We start from the raw sequence: 16,949 nt of genomic DNA, 5'->3' as shown, positions 1-16,949 counted from the left end.
TCTTAATATCCTTTTATAAAGGCCAGTGCTTCTTATTTCATAAATATTTTGGCCATTATTTTGCAGACACATTCTTCAGGTGGCTTAGAATCTTACCGGGTGCCTGAACAGAAATTCTTGAGATTTATGCATTTGCATCCTTGTTGTATGTAAACTTGCCATTAATGATATGATGCTGACAGTTAGTTTGGTTTCCCAGTTCCAGGACTATCTCACTACTGGATGCTTCATTCTTTTAGGGTCTTACCAGCTCTGTTTAGGCTTCTGAGACAGTCCATTCCTGCCGTGGCTCCTCTTTAAGACCTTGGCTTCTGGCCTTATGATGGTGCCAGCCTCTGTTTCTTGCTGCTGGTGCTGTGGGAGGGACTGTAGGAACTGTGTCTCTTGACTGTGGCAAACCTGGTTTCTACTTAGGTGCTAGTGTTTGTCCACTCCCGGAAGGAGACTGGGAAGACGGCCAGGGCCATCCGGGACATGTGCCTAGAGAAGGATACTCTGGGTCTGTTTCTGAGAGAGGGCTCTGCCTCCACAGAAGTCCTTCGGACAGAAGCTGAGCAGTGTAAGGTGAGAAGACACAGGCTGGTTCTCTCATTCCTGCCTGGGAACTGGCTCATTCTGAGGTTGTCCAGACAGTCCTTTAGAACTGCACCCTCATCCTGCTGTTTCACACCAGTTACGGCTGATTGTTTGGATGTGGTTTTGTAGAGTAGGTAATGGGGGGATGGCTCTCATGAAGAGATTTATTTTCTTTCTGGGAGAGTTTCCACAGGAAGGCTCACCTCATTACCTGTTTTTTCTGTTCCACAGAACCTGGAGCTGAAGGATCTTCTGCCCTATGGCTTTGCTATTCATCATGCAGGCATGACCAGAGTTGACAGGACACTTGTAGAGGATCTTTTTGCTGATAAACACATTCAGGTGAGGGTGGACGAAGCACAGACTTCAGAAGACTCGAAATATCAAAGGGTGTGCCGTAAGTTTGCGCCTGGTGCTTTGTTGTTTCTGGCTCAGGTAACCGGGTCAGGGAGTTGTGGTAGGCACAGTTGTGGTCCCACCTTTCCCAGCTCTTCACATTCAGCCTGGGGGAAGGTGACTGAGTTTAGGAAAGTGTCTGGAAGCATGGCATGTTGGTGACTTCAGATAGTGCCAAATAAGGCCTCACACAGGGCCTTCCTTGTTCAGTTCCTCTCCTGGGAGAGCCTATGTTAATTATCTGGTGACCCTAACTTGGTTAATATAGGTCTACACTTCTGCAGAAAAGCTAATTCTTGAATAGATGTGGTATCCAAGGACTCCTTTTTATTTTGGTGTTACGCTGAGAAGGATGGGACCCGCCTTGGTGCTGCTAGAAGCTCTGGGACTGGTTGCCTAGACAAGTTGGGGATATTGACCCTCTGGTGGTAACATCTGTTTTCTTTATTACCTTGCTTTGCTTCTGTAGGTTTTAGTTTCCACAGCAACTCTGGCTTGGGGTGTGAATCTCCCTGCACATACAGTCATCATCAAAGGCACCCAGGTGTATAGTCCAGAGAAGGGGCGCTGGACAGAACTGGGGGCACTGGACATTCTGCAGGTACAGATCCTTTGAGTGTATTCTTGGTGGGGAGGAGTACCCTGTGTATAGAATGCAAGGATGCCCAAAATATGGCAGATGGAAGATGAGGGTCTGTAAAGGAGAAGCCTGGAATCCCACCCAGCACCCCTGTGGCCACAGCCCTCTTGGTTTGTTATCTCTGCCCTAGATGCTGGGACGTGCCGGAAGACCCCAGTATGATACCAAGGGTGAAGGCATACTCATCACATCTCATGGGGAGCTTCAGTACTACCTGTCCCTCCTCAACCAGCAGCTTCCTATTGAGAGCCAGATGGTGTCAAAGCTGCCTGATATGCTCAATGCAGAAATTGTGCTGGGGAATGTCCAGAATGCAAAGGTACGGACGGCGCTGCCCTGGCACCTCTTCCCTTCACCAGAGAGGCCAAGGTACCAGGAGTGGAATGGTCTGGGTGGTGTTGTGGGCCACCAGCATCCAGGATCCTCCAGCTTTGATATGAACAATCTCAAGCTGCTTGGTTCTGTGGCTGACAGTTCTTCTTGTTACAACATCTTAGAAAGGACTCCCTTTTTTCTTAATGAAATGTTATAAGCCCTCAGAAGATATGTAATACACATTCTTATAACTGGAAGTTAATATCTAATGATTTGTGGGAGCTTTTCATTTGGACACCAGTTCTCCAAGCTCACACCCAGGAGCTGTCTCTTGTAGGATGCGGTGAACTGGCTGGGCTATGCCTACTTGTATATCCGAATGCTCCGATCCCCAACCCTGTATGGCATCTCTCACGATGACCTCAAGGGAGACCCCCTGCTGGACCAGCGCCGACTGGATCTGGTTCATACCGCTGCCTTGATGCTGGATAAGAACAATCTGGTCAAATATGACAAGAAGACAGGCAACTTCCAGGCGAGTGGGATGAGGGATGGAAGCAGAGGTCTCAACAAAAGTTAATCACCCCACGAGACATTTTCAAATCACTCTTAAATTTGAGCCCTGCCTAATGCCCATTGCTTGGAACAGTAGAAAACAGGTGGGGTTGCACTGTGCTGATTGACAGTGCCTTCTTTCTGGAACTTAAATGGAGGTGGCTAATTTATCTGTCTTTTCTGTATGGGTATCAGTTCACTGTAGGTCAGATTATTGTGCCACATTTCTTCACGTGCTTGGACCAGGCACTTGTATTGTGATGCATTCACTCACTGGGCACCTATTGTCTACAGTGAAAGGTCACAGCCTGTTAGTGCTCACATTGGATTGCACCTTCCTTTTCATAGGTGACAGAACTGGGTCGGATAGCCAGCCACTACTACATTACCAATGACACAGTGCAGACCTACAACCAGCTGCTCAAACCCACTCTGAGTGAGATTGAGCTTTTCAGAGTCTTCTCATTGTCTTCAGAGTTCAAGAACATCACTGTGAGAGAGGTGGGTCCACAGCATGTGTACTCACTGCCAAGTTGCTGGGTGGGTTCTCTGCATGGACATCTGGCGTTGCCTTGACCTGTTTCCTTCTTGTGGCAGGAGGAGAAGCTGGAGCTGCAGAAGCTGCTGGAGAGGGTGCCCATCCCTGTAAAGGAGAGCATCGAGGAGCCCAGTGCGAAGGTGAGCCTAGCACCTCTGCTTGGGGTAAGGAGAGGTGGTGGTTTTCAGAATTTTGTGAAAGATGGACCTTGGACTGGGGTTTGTGCTTAGTAACCTGCTTGGTCTTCCAGCGTCCTTCTCATGTGTTCTTTTCATACGGAGCAAGAGTTACTTAATGCGTAAATCAAGAGCTGTAGAAGATATTGCCTGGCATGAATGCCCAGAGCAGAATGTGATTTATTTCTTTGGACTGTTCATAATTGGCTGCCTTCTGACTGACCTTGCATTTTCCAGATCAATGTGCTTCTCCAAGCCTTCATCTCACAGCTGAAATTGGAGGGTTTTGCACTGATGGCCGACATGGTGTATGTCACACAGGTGAGGGCAGAGTTGTGCTGCCAGGAGAGGAGGCCTGTACAGTTTCCTCCCCTGTGCTGTGTGCGTCTTGGAGAAAGTAGGCTAAACACGAGTACGGGAGTGGGAAATCCTGAGGTTTGCCCCAGCTGGCTCATTGATTGATGCATGTGTGGTAGAGCCACTCTATTTTCCTGCTCTGGAGCATGTGGAAAAGGTAAGGCCTCGAGAGTGCCTGAAGGGCTCCATAGAGAGATTCACAGGACACAGCATCAGCTTCTCTAGAGAGTGACTTCCCATTGGCAAAGGTCTTTAGAACTACTAGAGCCTTAAATGCAAAATGAGCCAAAAAGCTTTAAAATCACTTGGTGAGCTTCAGGTTAAAACGTGTGGGGAGCTCAAGCTGCCTTTTCTAATTAGTCCGTGTTTCGCAAGCACCTACTATATGAAGGGAAAGAGTAATTACAGAGGGACTTTGCTTTTGAGTTGGTGAGGCTGATTGCATCAAAGTGATGCAGTTAAACTGTGTATAGAGTGGCTTCATTAGTTTGCGACAGTCGGGACGTAACAGAGGGACTGCTTCGTCTTTCCCCAGTCGGCGGGCCGGTTGATGCGGGCCATCTTTGAAATTGTCCTGAACCGAGGTTGGGCACAACTTACAGATAAGACCCTGAACCTCTGCAAGATGATCGATAAACGCATGTAAGGGCCTGGGGTGCTTACAACTCCTCACCATGTTGGGATCCCCAGGCTGAGGGTGGTGGGAAAGCCGTAGAGTGTGCCTTACCTCTGGTCCTGATGCATGAAATGGGACATGCACCTGGGGATAGTTGAGAAGAGACAAGGCCCCGAGGGGTGGAGCTGGAGAGTGGGCGCGGGGTGGTGGTGAGGGTTGGCTCTCAGGTCCCATGGCTGGCACAGATTCGAATGTCTTTGTTTAACAGCTGTATCTCGGGTGGTCACGGCTAATCTGTCAGAAGCCATGATGAGGGCAGTTTATTATAGGAGCTGCATAGCAAGGGGCTAAACAGTTTATTTCCTTCTTGGGTAGGTGGCAGTCCATGTGTCCGCTGCGTCAGTTCCGGAAACTCCCTGAGGAAGTAGTGAAGAAGATTGAGAAGAAAAACTTCCCCTTTGAACGTCTGTATGATCTGAATCACAATGAGATAGGTACGTGGGAAGCTATCATCTTTCTGGATGTACAGCCAGATGTCTTTCTAAGCCTTGTGCCCTAATGTCCTGGTCACCTGTCATGCCCACTCAAGCACGAGGCCAGCTCTGGTCTTGGCCTTTGGCTCCTCTGGGCTCTACTGAGAGTGAAGCGAAGGGCCTGACACACTAGAGTAGAATGTGTGCAAACACATTTGGCAGTCTGGGTGGCAGCTCCTGTGCCCTCTTGTGTTCTCACAGGAGAGCTCATCCGTATGCCAAAGATGGGCAAGACCATCCACAAATATGTCCACCTGTTCCCCAAGTTGGAGCTGTCGGTGCACCTGCAGCCCATCACCCGCTCCACCTTGAAAGTAGAGCTGACCATCACACCAGACTTCCAGTGGGATGAAAAGGTAGCTTTGCTTGGAGGAGGCACTGGCTTCAGTGTGATCTCGAGGAGAGCTGGGTTGGAGGTGCTGCGTGCCTGTGCTAGCTCACATTTCTCCTGCTTGTGCATGTGTTCAGGTCCATGGTTCATCTGAAGCATTCTGGATTCTGGTGGAGGATGTGGACAGTGAGGTGATACTGCACCATGAATATTTTCTACTCAAGGCCAAATATGCCCAGGATGAACACCTCATTACATTTTTTGTGCCTGTTTTTGAACCGCTGCCCCCTCAGTACTTCATCCGTGTGGTGTCGGACCGCTGGCTCTGTGAGTGTGTGTCCTCTGCACTGCCCCTTAGGGACAGGTCCTCCCAGGGCAATTGTAAGAATGACACTGGGGAGAGCAGTACATCTGCCTCAGGGTTCCAGTGTGCACAGTGGGGATCTGGGAGCTGTTAGGTAAAGAAGACTGCCTACTGTTTCCTCTGGCAGCTTGTGAGACCCAGCTTCCTGTCTCCTTCCGACACCTGATCCTGCCAGAGAAGTACCCACCTCCCACTGAACTTCTGGACCTGCAGCCCTTGCCTGTGTCTGCCTTGAGAAACAGTGCCTTTGAGAGCCTTTACCAAGATAAATTTCCTTTCTTCAACCCAATCCAGACCCAAGGTAGGTGTTGGTTTTCCTGGAGGCCTTGTAAGGTAACCAAGATGTTTCCTGCGCCAGAAGGGAAGTAGGGTGCTCAGGTCTCAGTAGGCATGGCAGTCCATCAGCACTGACTGAAAGAGGAACCCCGTCATTTCCTCTCAAGTCTGTGGTTAGGGTTAGATTTGCTCTGCTTCTTTGTGTGTCTCACTGAAGAGGGTTGGTGGGGCATTGTTATTTCTCAGGCTCAGGAGGATCCCTGCCCCTGACATTCAAGCATTGGGCAGAATGTCCAGCATCAATTGAGGCCTCCCTCCCATCACTTTGGATAACACTTATGTCCACGTAGCGCGCCTGCATTCTGAGTCCTGCAGGCAGAGGGCATCACGGATGTTTTCTCCTTTATTCCTCCCACTGACACTATGCGGCATTTAGTATGTGAGATACTACTATCAGTGTCCTATTTGACAGGTGGGGAACTGAGGCAGAGAAGCACTCAGTTGAACGAGCTAATAAAAGGGACTTGGACTTTTGCTCAGTCTTGAAGCCGGGGTTAGGCTGTTCCCTTCTTTCCTCATTAGGCTGTTTCTAGGAAACATGAGAGCATTGGAAGCAGAGAAAGGCAGCCAGGGCCCTATTGCTTTGCGTCTTGGCCCCTGAGAAGACCAGCTAAGAAGCAGAGGAGACTTGACCTCCTTTGCTTCTGCTATTGTCCTACAAGTCTCCATGGGACTGGAAGTCTTGATGTTGGTTTCCTCCTGTCTTCTGTGTGAGAAGGAGACCCATGAGGGGACAGCTGGGCAGCCCTGCTGCAGGGAGAGGCCACATGCCATCACCCCTGAGTGCTGGTCCCCACTGACTGTATGATGAGTGCTCGAGTCTCTTTCTTGCTCTCATGCTGCTGCTGTGTCGGTCTGCAGTATTTAACACAGTGTACAACAGTGACGACAACGTGTTTGTGGGGGCGCCCACCGGCAGTGGGAAGACCATCTGTGCAGAGTTTGCCATCCTACGCATGTTGCTGCAGAGCTCGGAGGGGCGCTGTGTCTACATCACCCCCATGGAGGCACTGGCAGAGCAGGTAAACATGGGGTGCTGTCACCTCAGTGCCTTCCCAGAGGCTTTTTCCATCTGTGAGTCCAGGTTAAGCTTCTCTGAGCCTCCAAATTTGCAGGGTCATTTGGGGTAGGACTGTTTGCTTTTTCTTGGTCCTTTTTTCAGTTTGTTATAAAGTAGCTCAAGAGCGACAGAGACAGGTCTATCGCTTTGGCTTCTTGGCTTTTTTTTCTTATAGTGAAGGAACCATTACCTGGCCTGGCCTGACACTTTCTCCCCTTCCTCTCCCTGCCTGCCAGGTGTACATGGACTGGTATGAGAAATTCCAGGACAGGCTCAGCAAGAAGGTAGTGCTCCTGACAGGCGAGACCAGCACAGACCTAAAGCTCTTGGGCAAAGGCAACATCATCATCAGTACGCCTGAGAAGTGGGACATCCTTTCCCGGCGCTGGAAGCAGCGCAAGAACGTTCAGAACATCAACCTCTTCGTGGTGGACGAGGTCCACCTCATTGGAGGCGAGAATGGGGTATGGCCCGTGTATGCAGCAAAGAAGTGGGGCTGTGACTGGCCAAGCGACCTTGGCATTGGGCCTCATGTTTGAATCTAAGACTAGGGACTAGAGCATTTTCCCAGGAGGACTCTTCTTGTCACCTTACTCCAAAGGGATACTGTGAGACTTTTTGAGGTATTCTTAGTAGAGATTGGCTGCTGTGGAAGAGTTGGAGCCCCTATTCAGAGGTGGAACTAGGAGATCATATTGAGAGCTTTGGGCTGTACACAAAGGGTAACTCAGGGCTGAGTGTGGCTCCCAGGCCTGTGGTGACTTCTTTTCCATCTGTCCGTCTCCTAGCCTGTCTTGGAAGTGATCTGCTCCCGGATGCGCTATATCTCCTCCCAGATTGAGCGGCCCATTCGTATCGTGGCACTTAGCTCCTCGCTCTCGAATGCTAAGGATGTGGCCCACTGGCTGGGGTGCAGTGCCACCTCCACTTTCAACTTCCACCCGAATGTCCGCCCTGTGCCCTTGGAGCTGCACATTCAGGTAGGACCTACCCTTCACATTCCTCTTGGCCCTCTGTCCAGAGTACCAGGTCTTGTAATCATTGTCTCTCTTTTCTGTGGTCCCCAGGGCTTCAACATCAGCCACACACAGACTCGCCTGCTGTCCATGGCCAAGCCTGTGTACCATGCTATCACCAAACACTCTCCCAAGAAGCCTGTCATCGTTTTTGTGCCGTCTCGCAAGCAGACCCGTCTCACCGCAATTGACATCCTCACCACGTGTGCAGCGGACATCCAGCGGCAGAGGTGGGGAGGGGCTGGGCTCTGTCCTCTTCCTCTTGTCTGGCCTGGTTTCTGGGCAAGGGGCTGAGGGGAGTTGGGTCAAGTGAAGCTGGCCCACTCTGAAGGGTGGTGTGTTTATGCGGGTGGGGTTAGCTCCCTTTCTGGCTAGGGGCTGGGTGACTGCACAGTTGGAGGGTGTTTGCCAGGGCAGGAACTTTTTGGAGCTGAAAATAAGTGCCTCTGCCGCCCAGGTTCTTACACTGCACTGAGAAGGATCTGATCCCATACCTGGAGAAACTGAGTGACAGCACACTCAAGGAAACGCTGTTAAATGGTGTGGGCTACCTGCACGAGGGGCTCAGCCCCATGGAGCGACGTCTGGTGGAACAGCTCTTCAGCTCAGGTAAAAAGCCGTGTGGCACAGAGTGATTACTGTGTCCAGGGGTACTGCTTATGATATTCCTTAAACTTTAGGGTGTGAGTGCTAGTTCTCTGCAGCACTAGTCATTTTCAAAGTACTTTACTGATTATTGAATCTGTTACCTCATTTGAGCCTCCCAATAATCTTGTGATGTTGGTGGGTCAGATGTTATCCCTATTTGCCAAAGAGAAAGCAAGCAGACACACAAGGCTGTATCATTTCAGAAACGGTTTTCTAGACCAGCATCTTCAGTCTCTATACCTGGTTTTCCATGGACATCAGACTGCCAAGGTTGTTAGACCCCAGAGATATGTAAATGGTATTATCATTTTGGCACTGGTGGAGTCACAGTGGAGATTGTTCTGCCAAAATTACTTCCTGTCAGTTATAGACCATTGAGTCTGTCTAGTGTGGGGCACACTCAGCTCAATTTTGCTGCCATAGGCTGAGTCAGCCCATGGCTGAGCTGGTACTTTCCAGTGAGTAGAGCCAGTCTGTCAGGCAGGTGTCTAAGCCTGGGCTGGGAATTTTGTTCCAGGGTTACTTCATTGCCTCTAGGATAGACCCTCAAGCAGGTGACACCGGCATGGAGCCACCTCTCACAGTACTGCGTTTCCCCTCTTAGTCATAGCAGACCATGTTCCCTTCAAGCTAAGCCCCTGCCTGCCCAGTAGGTAGTAAACCCTGCCTCAGCCAGGGAGCCCTGCACTCAGTCGTTTTCTCCCCTCTGCTGCTCAGGGGCCATCCAGGTGGTGGTAGCGTCTCGGAGTCTCTGCTGGGGTATGAGTGTGGCCGCCCACCTGGTGATCATCATGGACACCCAGTACTACAATGGCAAGATCCATGCGTGAGTCCAGCTGTGCTCTGTGCTAAGGGGACCCTTTCCTAAAATGGACAAAACACCTGCAAATCCAGAAACTAGCTCTTAGGAGGAAAGGGGTTCGGGCAATCAACAGCCAGCCGAGGTTCCAGCACAGCCTTGTTTTGGAGCGCTTTCAGTCTCAGGACCTAGGCTCACGTTGGCTTTTCTAGTTGTCCTCCTGTGTTTCAGTAAGTGGAGAACCAGGGAGTTCAAGCTAGAAGGAACTTTAGGGTTTATGTAGTTAACCTGTTGTTTTATAAATTGGGAAACTGACTTGGTCCAGGTCACAAAGCCTTGGGTTGACAAGAAGTGGGAAGATTTGGTTTTTCCCAGAAAAAATTTTAAATAATTTAACTCTTAATAGTAATAATTTTTTCCAAAATGCAGATTATTTTTGAAATGAGTTTTATTTTTAATGTCTGAACCTACTTGTAGGTTTGGATTTAAGTCAGGTGACTTGATTATTCATGAAATACACAGCTGTTAAGTTTGGGCAGCTTTTGCCCTGGCTGAGTGGCTTAGTTGGTTGGAGCGCTGTCTGGATGTGCTAAGTTTACAGGTTTGATTCCCAGTCAGGGCACACGCAGGAGTCAGCGAATGAATGCACAGATCAGTGGAACAACAAATCAGTGTTTCTTTCCCTCACTCTCTCAAAAAGAATCAGTTAAAAAAATCAGTAATATAAAAACAGGTTTGGGCAGCTTTACTTACATATGTGATCTTTATTAAGGAGTCACTTTGCTTTTGACATTAGATGAATTTGTAGCTTTTTTTGACTTTATTTTTAGACTTTATTTATTTATTTTTAGAGAGAGGGGAAGGGAGGAAGGGAGAGAAATACCAATGCGCAAGAGATACACCAATCAGTTGCCTCTTGTGTGCTCGCAACTTGGGACCTGGCCTGCAACCCAGGCATGTGGTCTGACTGGGAATCGAACCGGCTACCTTTCAATCTGCAAGCTGGCGCTCAATCCACTGAGCCACACTAGTCAAGGTGGATTTGTAGCTTTTCACTAAGGACCCTGAGCAACAAAGTCACAACTCTTAAACTTATAAACTGCAGTGATGTAGATAAGCAAGTGAAACTAGTGCCTCAACACAAGAACTCATAAATACTGTTTGTTATAATGTGCCCATATCTCCCCATGTTTGCAGTTTATTCTGATTTTAGGGAGTCACGCCTGTGTTGATACACTCTGCCTGTTTCCCCTCTCTGCCACTAGGTACGTGGACTACCCCATCTATGATGTGCTTCAGATGGTGGGGCATGCCAATCGACCTCTGCAGGATGATGAGGGGCGCTGCGTCATCATGTGCCAGGGCTCCAAAAAGGTCAGTCCTAACCTCTGTGCCATCTGGAAGCCCTGGGCCTTGGAACACAGGCTTTCATCTTCTCATAGAGATTATAGTTAGTTTTTACATTCTTTCTGTCAGCTGCTGCCTTTCAGCTACAGGGAATTTTGTTGCTGCTGTTGCCTCCATTTGCTGAGGTCTTCAACTTCTGGCTAATTCCATCTTCCTCCTGTGCTGCTCAGCCTGCATGACTCCGAGTACCCCCTGTTCCCACTGTAAAAGTAACCAGTGATGCCAGTGGGAAGAGGCATGCACACCCAACACTCCAGGTCTAGACCCAGCTCATTTGTCTGCAGCTGCTTTCTTCCATCTCCTATTCATTTGCCCTTGGCTCTTCTTTGTGACCATCTCATTGACTATTACTATCTCCTCTCCCCAATCCACAGGATTTCTTCAAGAAATTCTTATATGAACCCTTGCCAGTGGAGTCTCATCTGGACCACTGCATGCATGACCACTTCAATGCTGAGATTGTCACCAAGACCATTGAGAATAAACAAGATGCTGTGGACTACCTCACCTGGACCTTTCTATACCGCCGCATGACACAGAACCCCAACTACTACAACCTGCAGGGTCAGCAAACCTTGGAGCACACTGTCCTTATGTGGTTTTCATAGCTTTTGCTGGCTGCCTCCCTCTGACTCCGCACTAACCACTCTCCTTCACAGGCATCTCCCACCGTCACCTCTCTGACCACTTGTCCGAGCTGGTGGAGCAGACCCTGAGTGACTTGGAGCAGTCCAAGTGCATCAGCATAGAGGACGAGATGGACGTGGCACCTCTGAACCTGGGCATGATCGCTGCCTACTATTACATCAACTACACCACCATTGGTGAGGGGCTGGGAAGGGCTGCTGTAAGTCTTTGGGGAGCCCTGCTCCAAAGGGGTGCAGCTCTCCAGAACTAGATGACGAGCTTCTAGTGCCTGTATTTGTTAGAGGGACGTAGTGTAAGGTAGGGCAGGGGTGCTCAAGCAGTTAACTCTCCTCCCTGTTTTATTCTGCTGCTTTTGACTCCTCCCAAATCTGTTTCTGTCAGAGCTCTTCAGCATGTCCCTGAATGCCAAGACTAAGGTGCGGGGGCTCATTGAGATCATCTCCAATGCAGCCGAATATGAGAACATTCCCATCCGGCACCATGAGGACAACCTCCTGCGGCAAGTGAGGACACCTTGGCTTCAGGAGGATGGCCTGTGTGCCTAGAGCATGGGATCTGTCACCCTAGGGAAATCCCAGCATACCCAATCTCCCATCCCCACCCACCTCTGAGTTTTGAAGGGTCGTGAGTCTGGGTTGGATGGTGCTAGTGTCAGGGCCTCGGAGCTAGTGTCAGGCTGGGTCACCTGTTGATCACCAGCTGTTTTTCTTGTGCTTTCCAGTTGGCTCAAAAGGTTCCTCACAAGCTGAACAATCCGAAGTTCAATGACCCACACGTCAAGACTAACCTGCTTCTGCAGGCTCACCTGTCTCGCATGCAGCTGAGTGCTGAGCTGCAGTCAGATACTGAAGAGATCCTTAGCAAGGTAGAGTGTGGCTGCAGTGTGGGCATGGTTGGGAGTACCCACAGGGGCCTGTGAAGTAGCAGTTCTAGCCTCTCCTTCCCCCGTTCTTGTGCTCCTACCCCACTCAGGCGATCCGGCTCATCCAGGCCTGTGTGGATGTCCTCTCCAGCAATGGGTGGCTCAGTCCTGCTCTGGCAGCCATGGAACTGGCCCAGATGGTCACCCAGGCCATGTGGTCAAAGGACTCATACCTGAAACAGCTGCCACACTTCACCTCAGAGCACATCAAACGTTGCACTGACAAGGTAAGCTGGATCCAGACATGGCTGAGCCTGAAAACTGAGTGTCCTGGACTTGGGGTGGGGGAGTGAGTCACAAGAGGGGAGACCTTTGGTTCTGTCTGAAGGTGTTATACCCCGAGATCCTAGAGAGCCTGATGACTGTGTGCCGTATTCTCTCTGAAGCCATGTCTTTGATTAGCTCTCAGTGTAAGATGGAAATTAGCAGCCACTTAGAGCCCATTTCATTGGTTAGCGTATGTTCTCTTCTCCCCTGACCTCTGAATGCCCACTGCAGGGAGTGGAGAGTGTTTTCGACATCATGGAGATGGAGGATGAAGAGCGAAATGTGCTGCTTCAGCTGTCTGACAGTCAGATGGCTGATGTGGCCCGCTTCTGTAACCGCTACCCTAATATTGAGCTGTCTTACGAAGTGGTGGATAAGGACATCATCCGCAGGTGAGCCATAAAGGCCCAGGTCCTTGCTGGTATGTTGTGACTCCACCGCCCGACACTGATGTGCTGCCCTGCTTTTCTCTCCATCAGTGGCGGGCCTGTCGTGGTGCTGGTACAGCTGGAGCGAGAGGAGGAAGTCACTGGTCCTGTGATTGCACCTCTCTTCCCACAGGTATGTCCTGGTAGCTGGCTTTTCCAGGTGTCTACTGGAGGCCTTTTATCCATTGGTAGAGTCAGAGTACAAGGGTGCATTGTCACTAAGTAGGAAAATTTAGAGTGACAAAAAAGTCACGAGTCATAAACTGAGAATAATCTTGGGGTTATTGTTTTGTTTTTTGTCTTAAAACAGTTTTTTAAAAAATCCTCACCCACGGACATTTTTCCATTGCTTTTAAAGAGAGAGGAAGGGAGAGAGAGAGAGAATACACCAATGTGAGAAAAAGAGTCGATCAGTTAGTTACCTCCTGTACATGCGCGGACCAAGGATTGTATGGTGCCTGGACTGGGGATTGAACCCACAACCTAGGCATGTGCCTTGACCAGAAATTGAACCTGCACTCTTTCAGTTACAGGATGATGCTCTAACCAACTGAGCCACACTGGCCAGGGCTGCCTTAAAACAGTTTAGGTGACTGGTCATTGTTAAAAATGTCAGTTCAACATTATTGTCAATCTGTGACTATTAAAACACAGTTGTCTTTAACCTTAAATGGCTCCAGGACAGTTGGACTTTTCTTCTCTTGTTTCTCACTGCCACTTACTGTGCTTCCAGTTGCTTGTTTCTTACCACCAGAAAGAAAAACTGATCCCTTATATGGGAGAGTAATTGAAGGTTGAAAACAGAAATCATATATACTAAGTTTAATTTTACAGACTAGTTTAATACACTCTGAGAAAGGATGCTTTGATCTAGAATTCTAGGGCTTTCTCAGAGTGGAGTGGCCAGCAGGATTCTTGATAGAGGCAAGGCCCACTTTGGATCCTCTCTGTGCGCAGGCTCCTCTCCATGGTTGTTTTAAATGTGGCAGATGTGCCTTAAAAGGGTGTCTGAAGAATTCAAAGCTGCTAGGCCACATAGTCTACATCTCTAATAGTGGAATCTTGGATGCAGTGGCAAGTACTGAATTGGAGAAGGTACATTGGGACAAGGAAATAAGCCTGAACCAAAAAAATGAGTATTTGCTACTTAAAAATTGAGTTCATTTGAGATGCCTTATAATAGTTTCAAAATCTTAGTTTTATCAAATTATATTTCAAGAGGAAATTTTAGAAAGCTTTCTACCTGGTTTGTTAACCATTCTCATAGTCTCATATGACTGTCAACTTGTGTGAGCTGAAATTTTTGGCTTTTGGTCACTGCAGAAACGTGAAGAGGGTTGGTGGGTGGTGATCGGAGATGCCAAGTCCAATAGTCTCATCTCCATCAAGAGGCTGACCCTGCAGCAGAAGGCCAAGGTGAGTGTCCAATGGCCCAGCATTTGTTCTGAGGCAGGGGCAGGGTGCTCTTCCTGTGTCCTGCTCCCCCTGATTCTTGCCTTTTCTCTCTAGGTGAAGCTCGACTTCGTGGCCCCAGCTACTGGTGCCCACAACTACACTCTGTACTTCATGAGTGATGCTTACATGGGATGTGACCAGGAATACAAATTCAGTGTGGATGTGAAAGAAGCTGAGACAGACAGTGACTCTGATTGAGTGCAGAGGCCTTTGCATAGAGAAGGTGAACCCAAGTTAGGAACTTGGACAGTGTATGGGATCACAGCAGTGGAGACCAGGTCTGTTGGCAGAGAGAACTGCCAGTCAATGCAGGTGCTGCCCCAGCCCACTTCCACTCCATTTCTCTCTTGCTACCTTGTCATCCAAGCTTTGGATCCAGTGTGTGCAAGTGTCATGGAGCTGTCAGGCATAAACTGTATAGCATTTTTAGGCATGTTCTTGGTAGTTCTTTGATTACAGTCATACATTCTAATAAAATAAATTGGAGAAACCAGTTGTCTTTGTGGTGATTCCAAATTAAGTTTCTTTTCTCTAACCTAAGGCTCTTGGCCACAAAGTTTTTTTTAACCACTGAACTTAATACTTCTGGAGGACAAGGCTGTACTTCAGGCTGTCACAGGCAGCCATTTCAGCAGGTGCAGAGGAATTAGGTAGCTTCTTTTTAGTCAGTATACCTGGGTCCTCACCTTATTACCCAGGTATCACCACTACTGCAGGGAAAGGTCACAGGCTAGAGGTTTCTCAAGATCTGTAGTCTGCCCCCACTCCCTACGATGAGGCAGTACAGGAGGGACTGAAATGCACCAGCTGGGCGTGGCCCAAGTTTGGTACACTGATATTGTGATCCTGATCTGCAAAGTTTACTCTTCAAGTTCTTGCCTTCTGTTCTGCATAAAATTGGAAGATGATTCTCAAGAATAACTTCCTTGGGTCAGCAGTTTGCAAATGATTTGGTCTTAGGAACCCTTTACACTATAAAAATTAAGACCCCCAAAGAGGTTATTATCTTGATATTTACTATATTAAAAGTTAAAAACAATGGATTAAAAATAACTTATGTTGACTTTTTATAAAAAATTACTTCCAAAGCAAATAAATCCAGACAGAAGAGTGGCCTGTGATATTTTTACAAATTTGATTTCTGACCTAATAGAAGACATGGATTTTAGTAGTGGTTTCTGCAATTGTGTATGTTATTTAAGTTGCAGTAAAGCTGACTACACACAGACAGTTGGAAAGGAGTTTTTATAGCCTTGGAAACTGGCTATTTGATGCTATAGCAAGACTCCACAGTGGTAGTTTCTTAAGTGCAATGTGGAATCTGAAACCTTGTAAATGAGCTTCCTGTACATTAAGACCATGGGTCTCTTACCTCTTACCCATGAATGATTCTGTAACATCACACATTAATCATTTGGAAGAGGCTGATTCACTGAGTCACAGATCTCCAAATGTCAACACATTTCATCATATAAATCAATTTGTTAGTATCACCACTAATCTAATTAGAAGAATCTTAAGTACAGTAGTACCTCTGTACTCGCCATTCATTCATTCCAGAACTCTGACAAATGCGGAAACAGATGAGTACTGAACAATGAAACATTTTCTCTTGCGGGGTGGTGGTGGGGGAGGGGGTGGTGGTGGTGTAACTCAAGTTCTAGCAAGCACCAAGTACTGCTGAAACTTTTCTGGTCGAATGTGATGAGTAGAGGATTTGACAAGTTCTGAGGCTGACAGGTACCAAGGTATGACTGTATTGGGAAGATGTCAAGCTCATGGTTGCTATCAAAGTTTTCCAAAACTGATTTTTGCTTGAACCCTTTGATCATTGGCAATGTTATCAGTTGCCCTTGAAGTGAAAGGCTCATTCATTTCCCAGAAATCATCTGCCAAGTAATAGTTTCGATACTGTAATTTGCTACTTATTACAAGTAAACATAGCTCATTCAGCTTGCAATTCAGCTGCACAACTGCTCTTCCTTCCTTGTGCTGTTTGCATGCTGCCATTGTCACAGAACATGGCAATGTTCCCAAGGGTCAAGATTTTATACAGTTAGCCCTGGCTTGTGTGGCTCAGTGGATTAAGCACCTGTCTGTGAACTGGAAGGTCGCAGGTTTGATCCTGGTCAGGGCACATGCCTTAGTTGCGGGCCAGGTCCCCAGTTAGGGGTGTATGAGAGGCAACCGATTGATCTCACATGCTTCTCTCCCTTTTTCCTACCCTTCCCCTCTCTAAAAATAAATACAATAAAAAAAGATTTATAGTTGATTTGTATTTGTTCTTGAAGGACATTTCTAAGTCAAGTTGGCAGTACTTTTGCTATGAGAGCAAGGTAGTGAAGACTATAACTCCTAGTTGGTGCCACTGCCATGGCTCCTGCCAACATGGCAGCAGCTGACCTCTCATACCCCCTGACCCCCAGGCACTCAGGACTGTCAGGGACGTGTAGAGTGCATTTGAGAAACACTGCTTTTGGTACTGCCCCAGCTGTCTCTTCAGTCTATGGTCACTTCTGTGGTGTAAAAAATTAATGAAGGCTGTAATTTTGGGGAACAGTCTTCA

At 48.2% G+C, this 16,949-nt stretch overlaps 1 protein-coding gene across 1 annotated transcript in view; it reads left to right on the top strand.

The window, feature by feature from the left end:
• Positions 1-14,876, top strand: part of SNRNP200 (small nuclear ribonucleoprotein U5 subunit 200) — a 29,160-nt gene extending 14,284 nt beyond the window's left edge. The window contains exons 17-45 of the mRNA XM_090281819.1: positions 415-564; positions 808-918; positions 1,442-1,573; positions 1,743-1,931; positions 2,265-2,462; positions 2,831-2,983; positions 3,080-3,160; positions 3,434-3,517; positions 4,089-4,195; positions 4,545-4,663; positions 4,904-5,058; positions 5,171-5,360; positions 5,525-5,698; positions 6,595-6,755; positions 7,030-7,257; positions 7,582-7,773; positions 7,861-8,039; positions 8,267-8,418; positions 9,175-9,283; positions 10,522-10,630; positions 11,038-11,227; positions 11,323-11,487; positions 11,693-11,814; positions 12,033-12,176; positions 12,284-12,460; positions 12,732-12,892; positions 12,980-13,061; positions 14,252-14,344; positions 14,438-14,876. Of these exons, the coding sequence (XP_090137945.1) occupies positions 415-564; positions 808-918; positions 1,442-1,573; positions 1,743-1,931; positions 2,265-2,462; positions 2,831-2,983; positions 3,080-3,160; positions 3,434-3,517; positions 4,089-4,195; positions 4,545-4,663; positions 4,904-5,058; positions 5,171-5,360; positions 5,525-5,698; positions 6,595-6,755; positions 7,030-7,257; positions 7,582-7,773; positions 7,861-8,039; positions 8,267-8,418; positions 9,175-9,283; positions 10,522-10,630; positions 11,038-11,227; positions 11,323-11,487; positions 11,693-11,814; positions 12,033-12,176; positions 12,284-12,460; positions 12,732-12,892; positions 12,980-13,061; positions 14,252-14,344; positions 14,438-14,581 (4,251 nt within the window). The 3' untranslated portion in view covers positions 14,582-14,876. The remainder of the gene's footprint in view (positions 1-414; positions 565-807; positions 919-1,441; positions 1,574-1,742; positions 1,932-2,264; positions 2,463-2,830; positions 2,984-3,079; positions 3,161-3,433; positions 3,518-4,088; positions 4,196-4,544; positions 4,664-4,903; positions 5,059-5,170; positions 5,361-5,524; positions 5,699-6,594; positions 6,756-7,029; positions 7,258-7,581; positions 7,774-7,860; positions 8,040-8,266; positions 8,419-9,174; positions 9,284-10,521; positions 10,631-11,037; positions 11,228-11,322; positions 11,488-11,692; positions 11,815-12,032; positions 12,177-12,283; positions 12,461-12,731; positions 12,893-12,979; positions 13,062-14,251; positions 14,345-14,437) is intronic.
• The last annotated feature ends 2,073 nt before the right edge of the window (positions 14,877-16,949 follow it).

This window comes from Furipterus horrens, unplaced genomic scaffold (genome assembly GCF_987537825.1).
Source record: "Furipterus horrens unplaced genomic scaffold, mFurHor1.1.pri manual_scaffold_6, whole genome shotgun sequence".
Taxonomy (NCBI): Eukaryota; Metazoa; Chordata; class Mammalia; order Chiroptera; family Furipteridae; genus Furipterus; species Furipterus horrens.
This window is presented reverse-complemented; position numbering and strand designations above follow the sequence as displayed.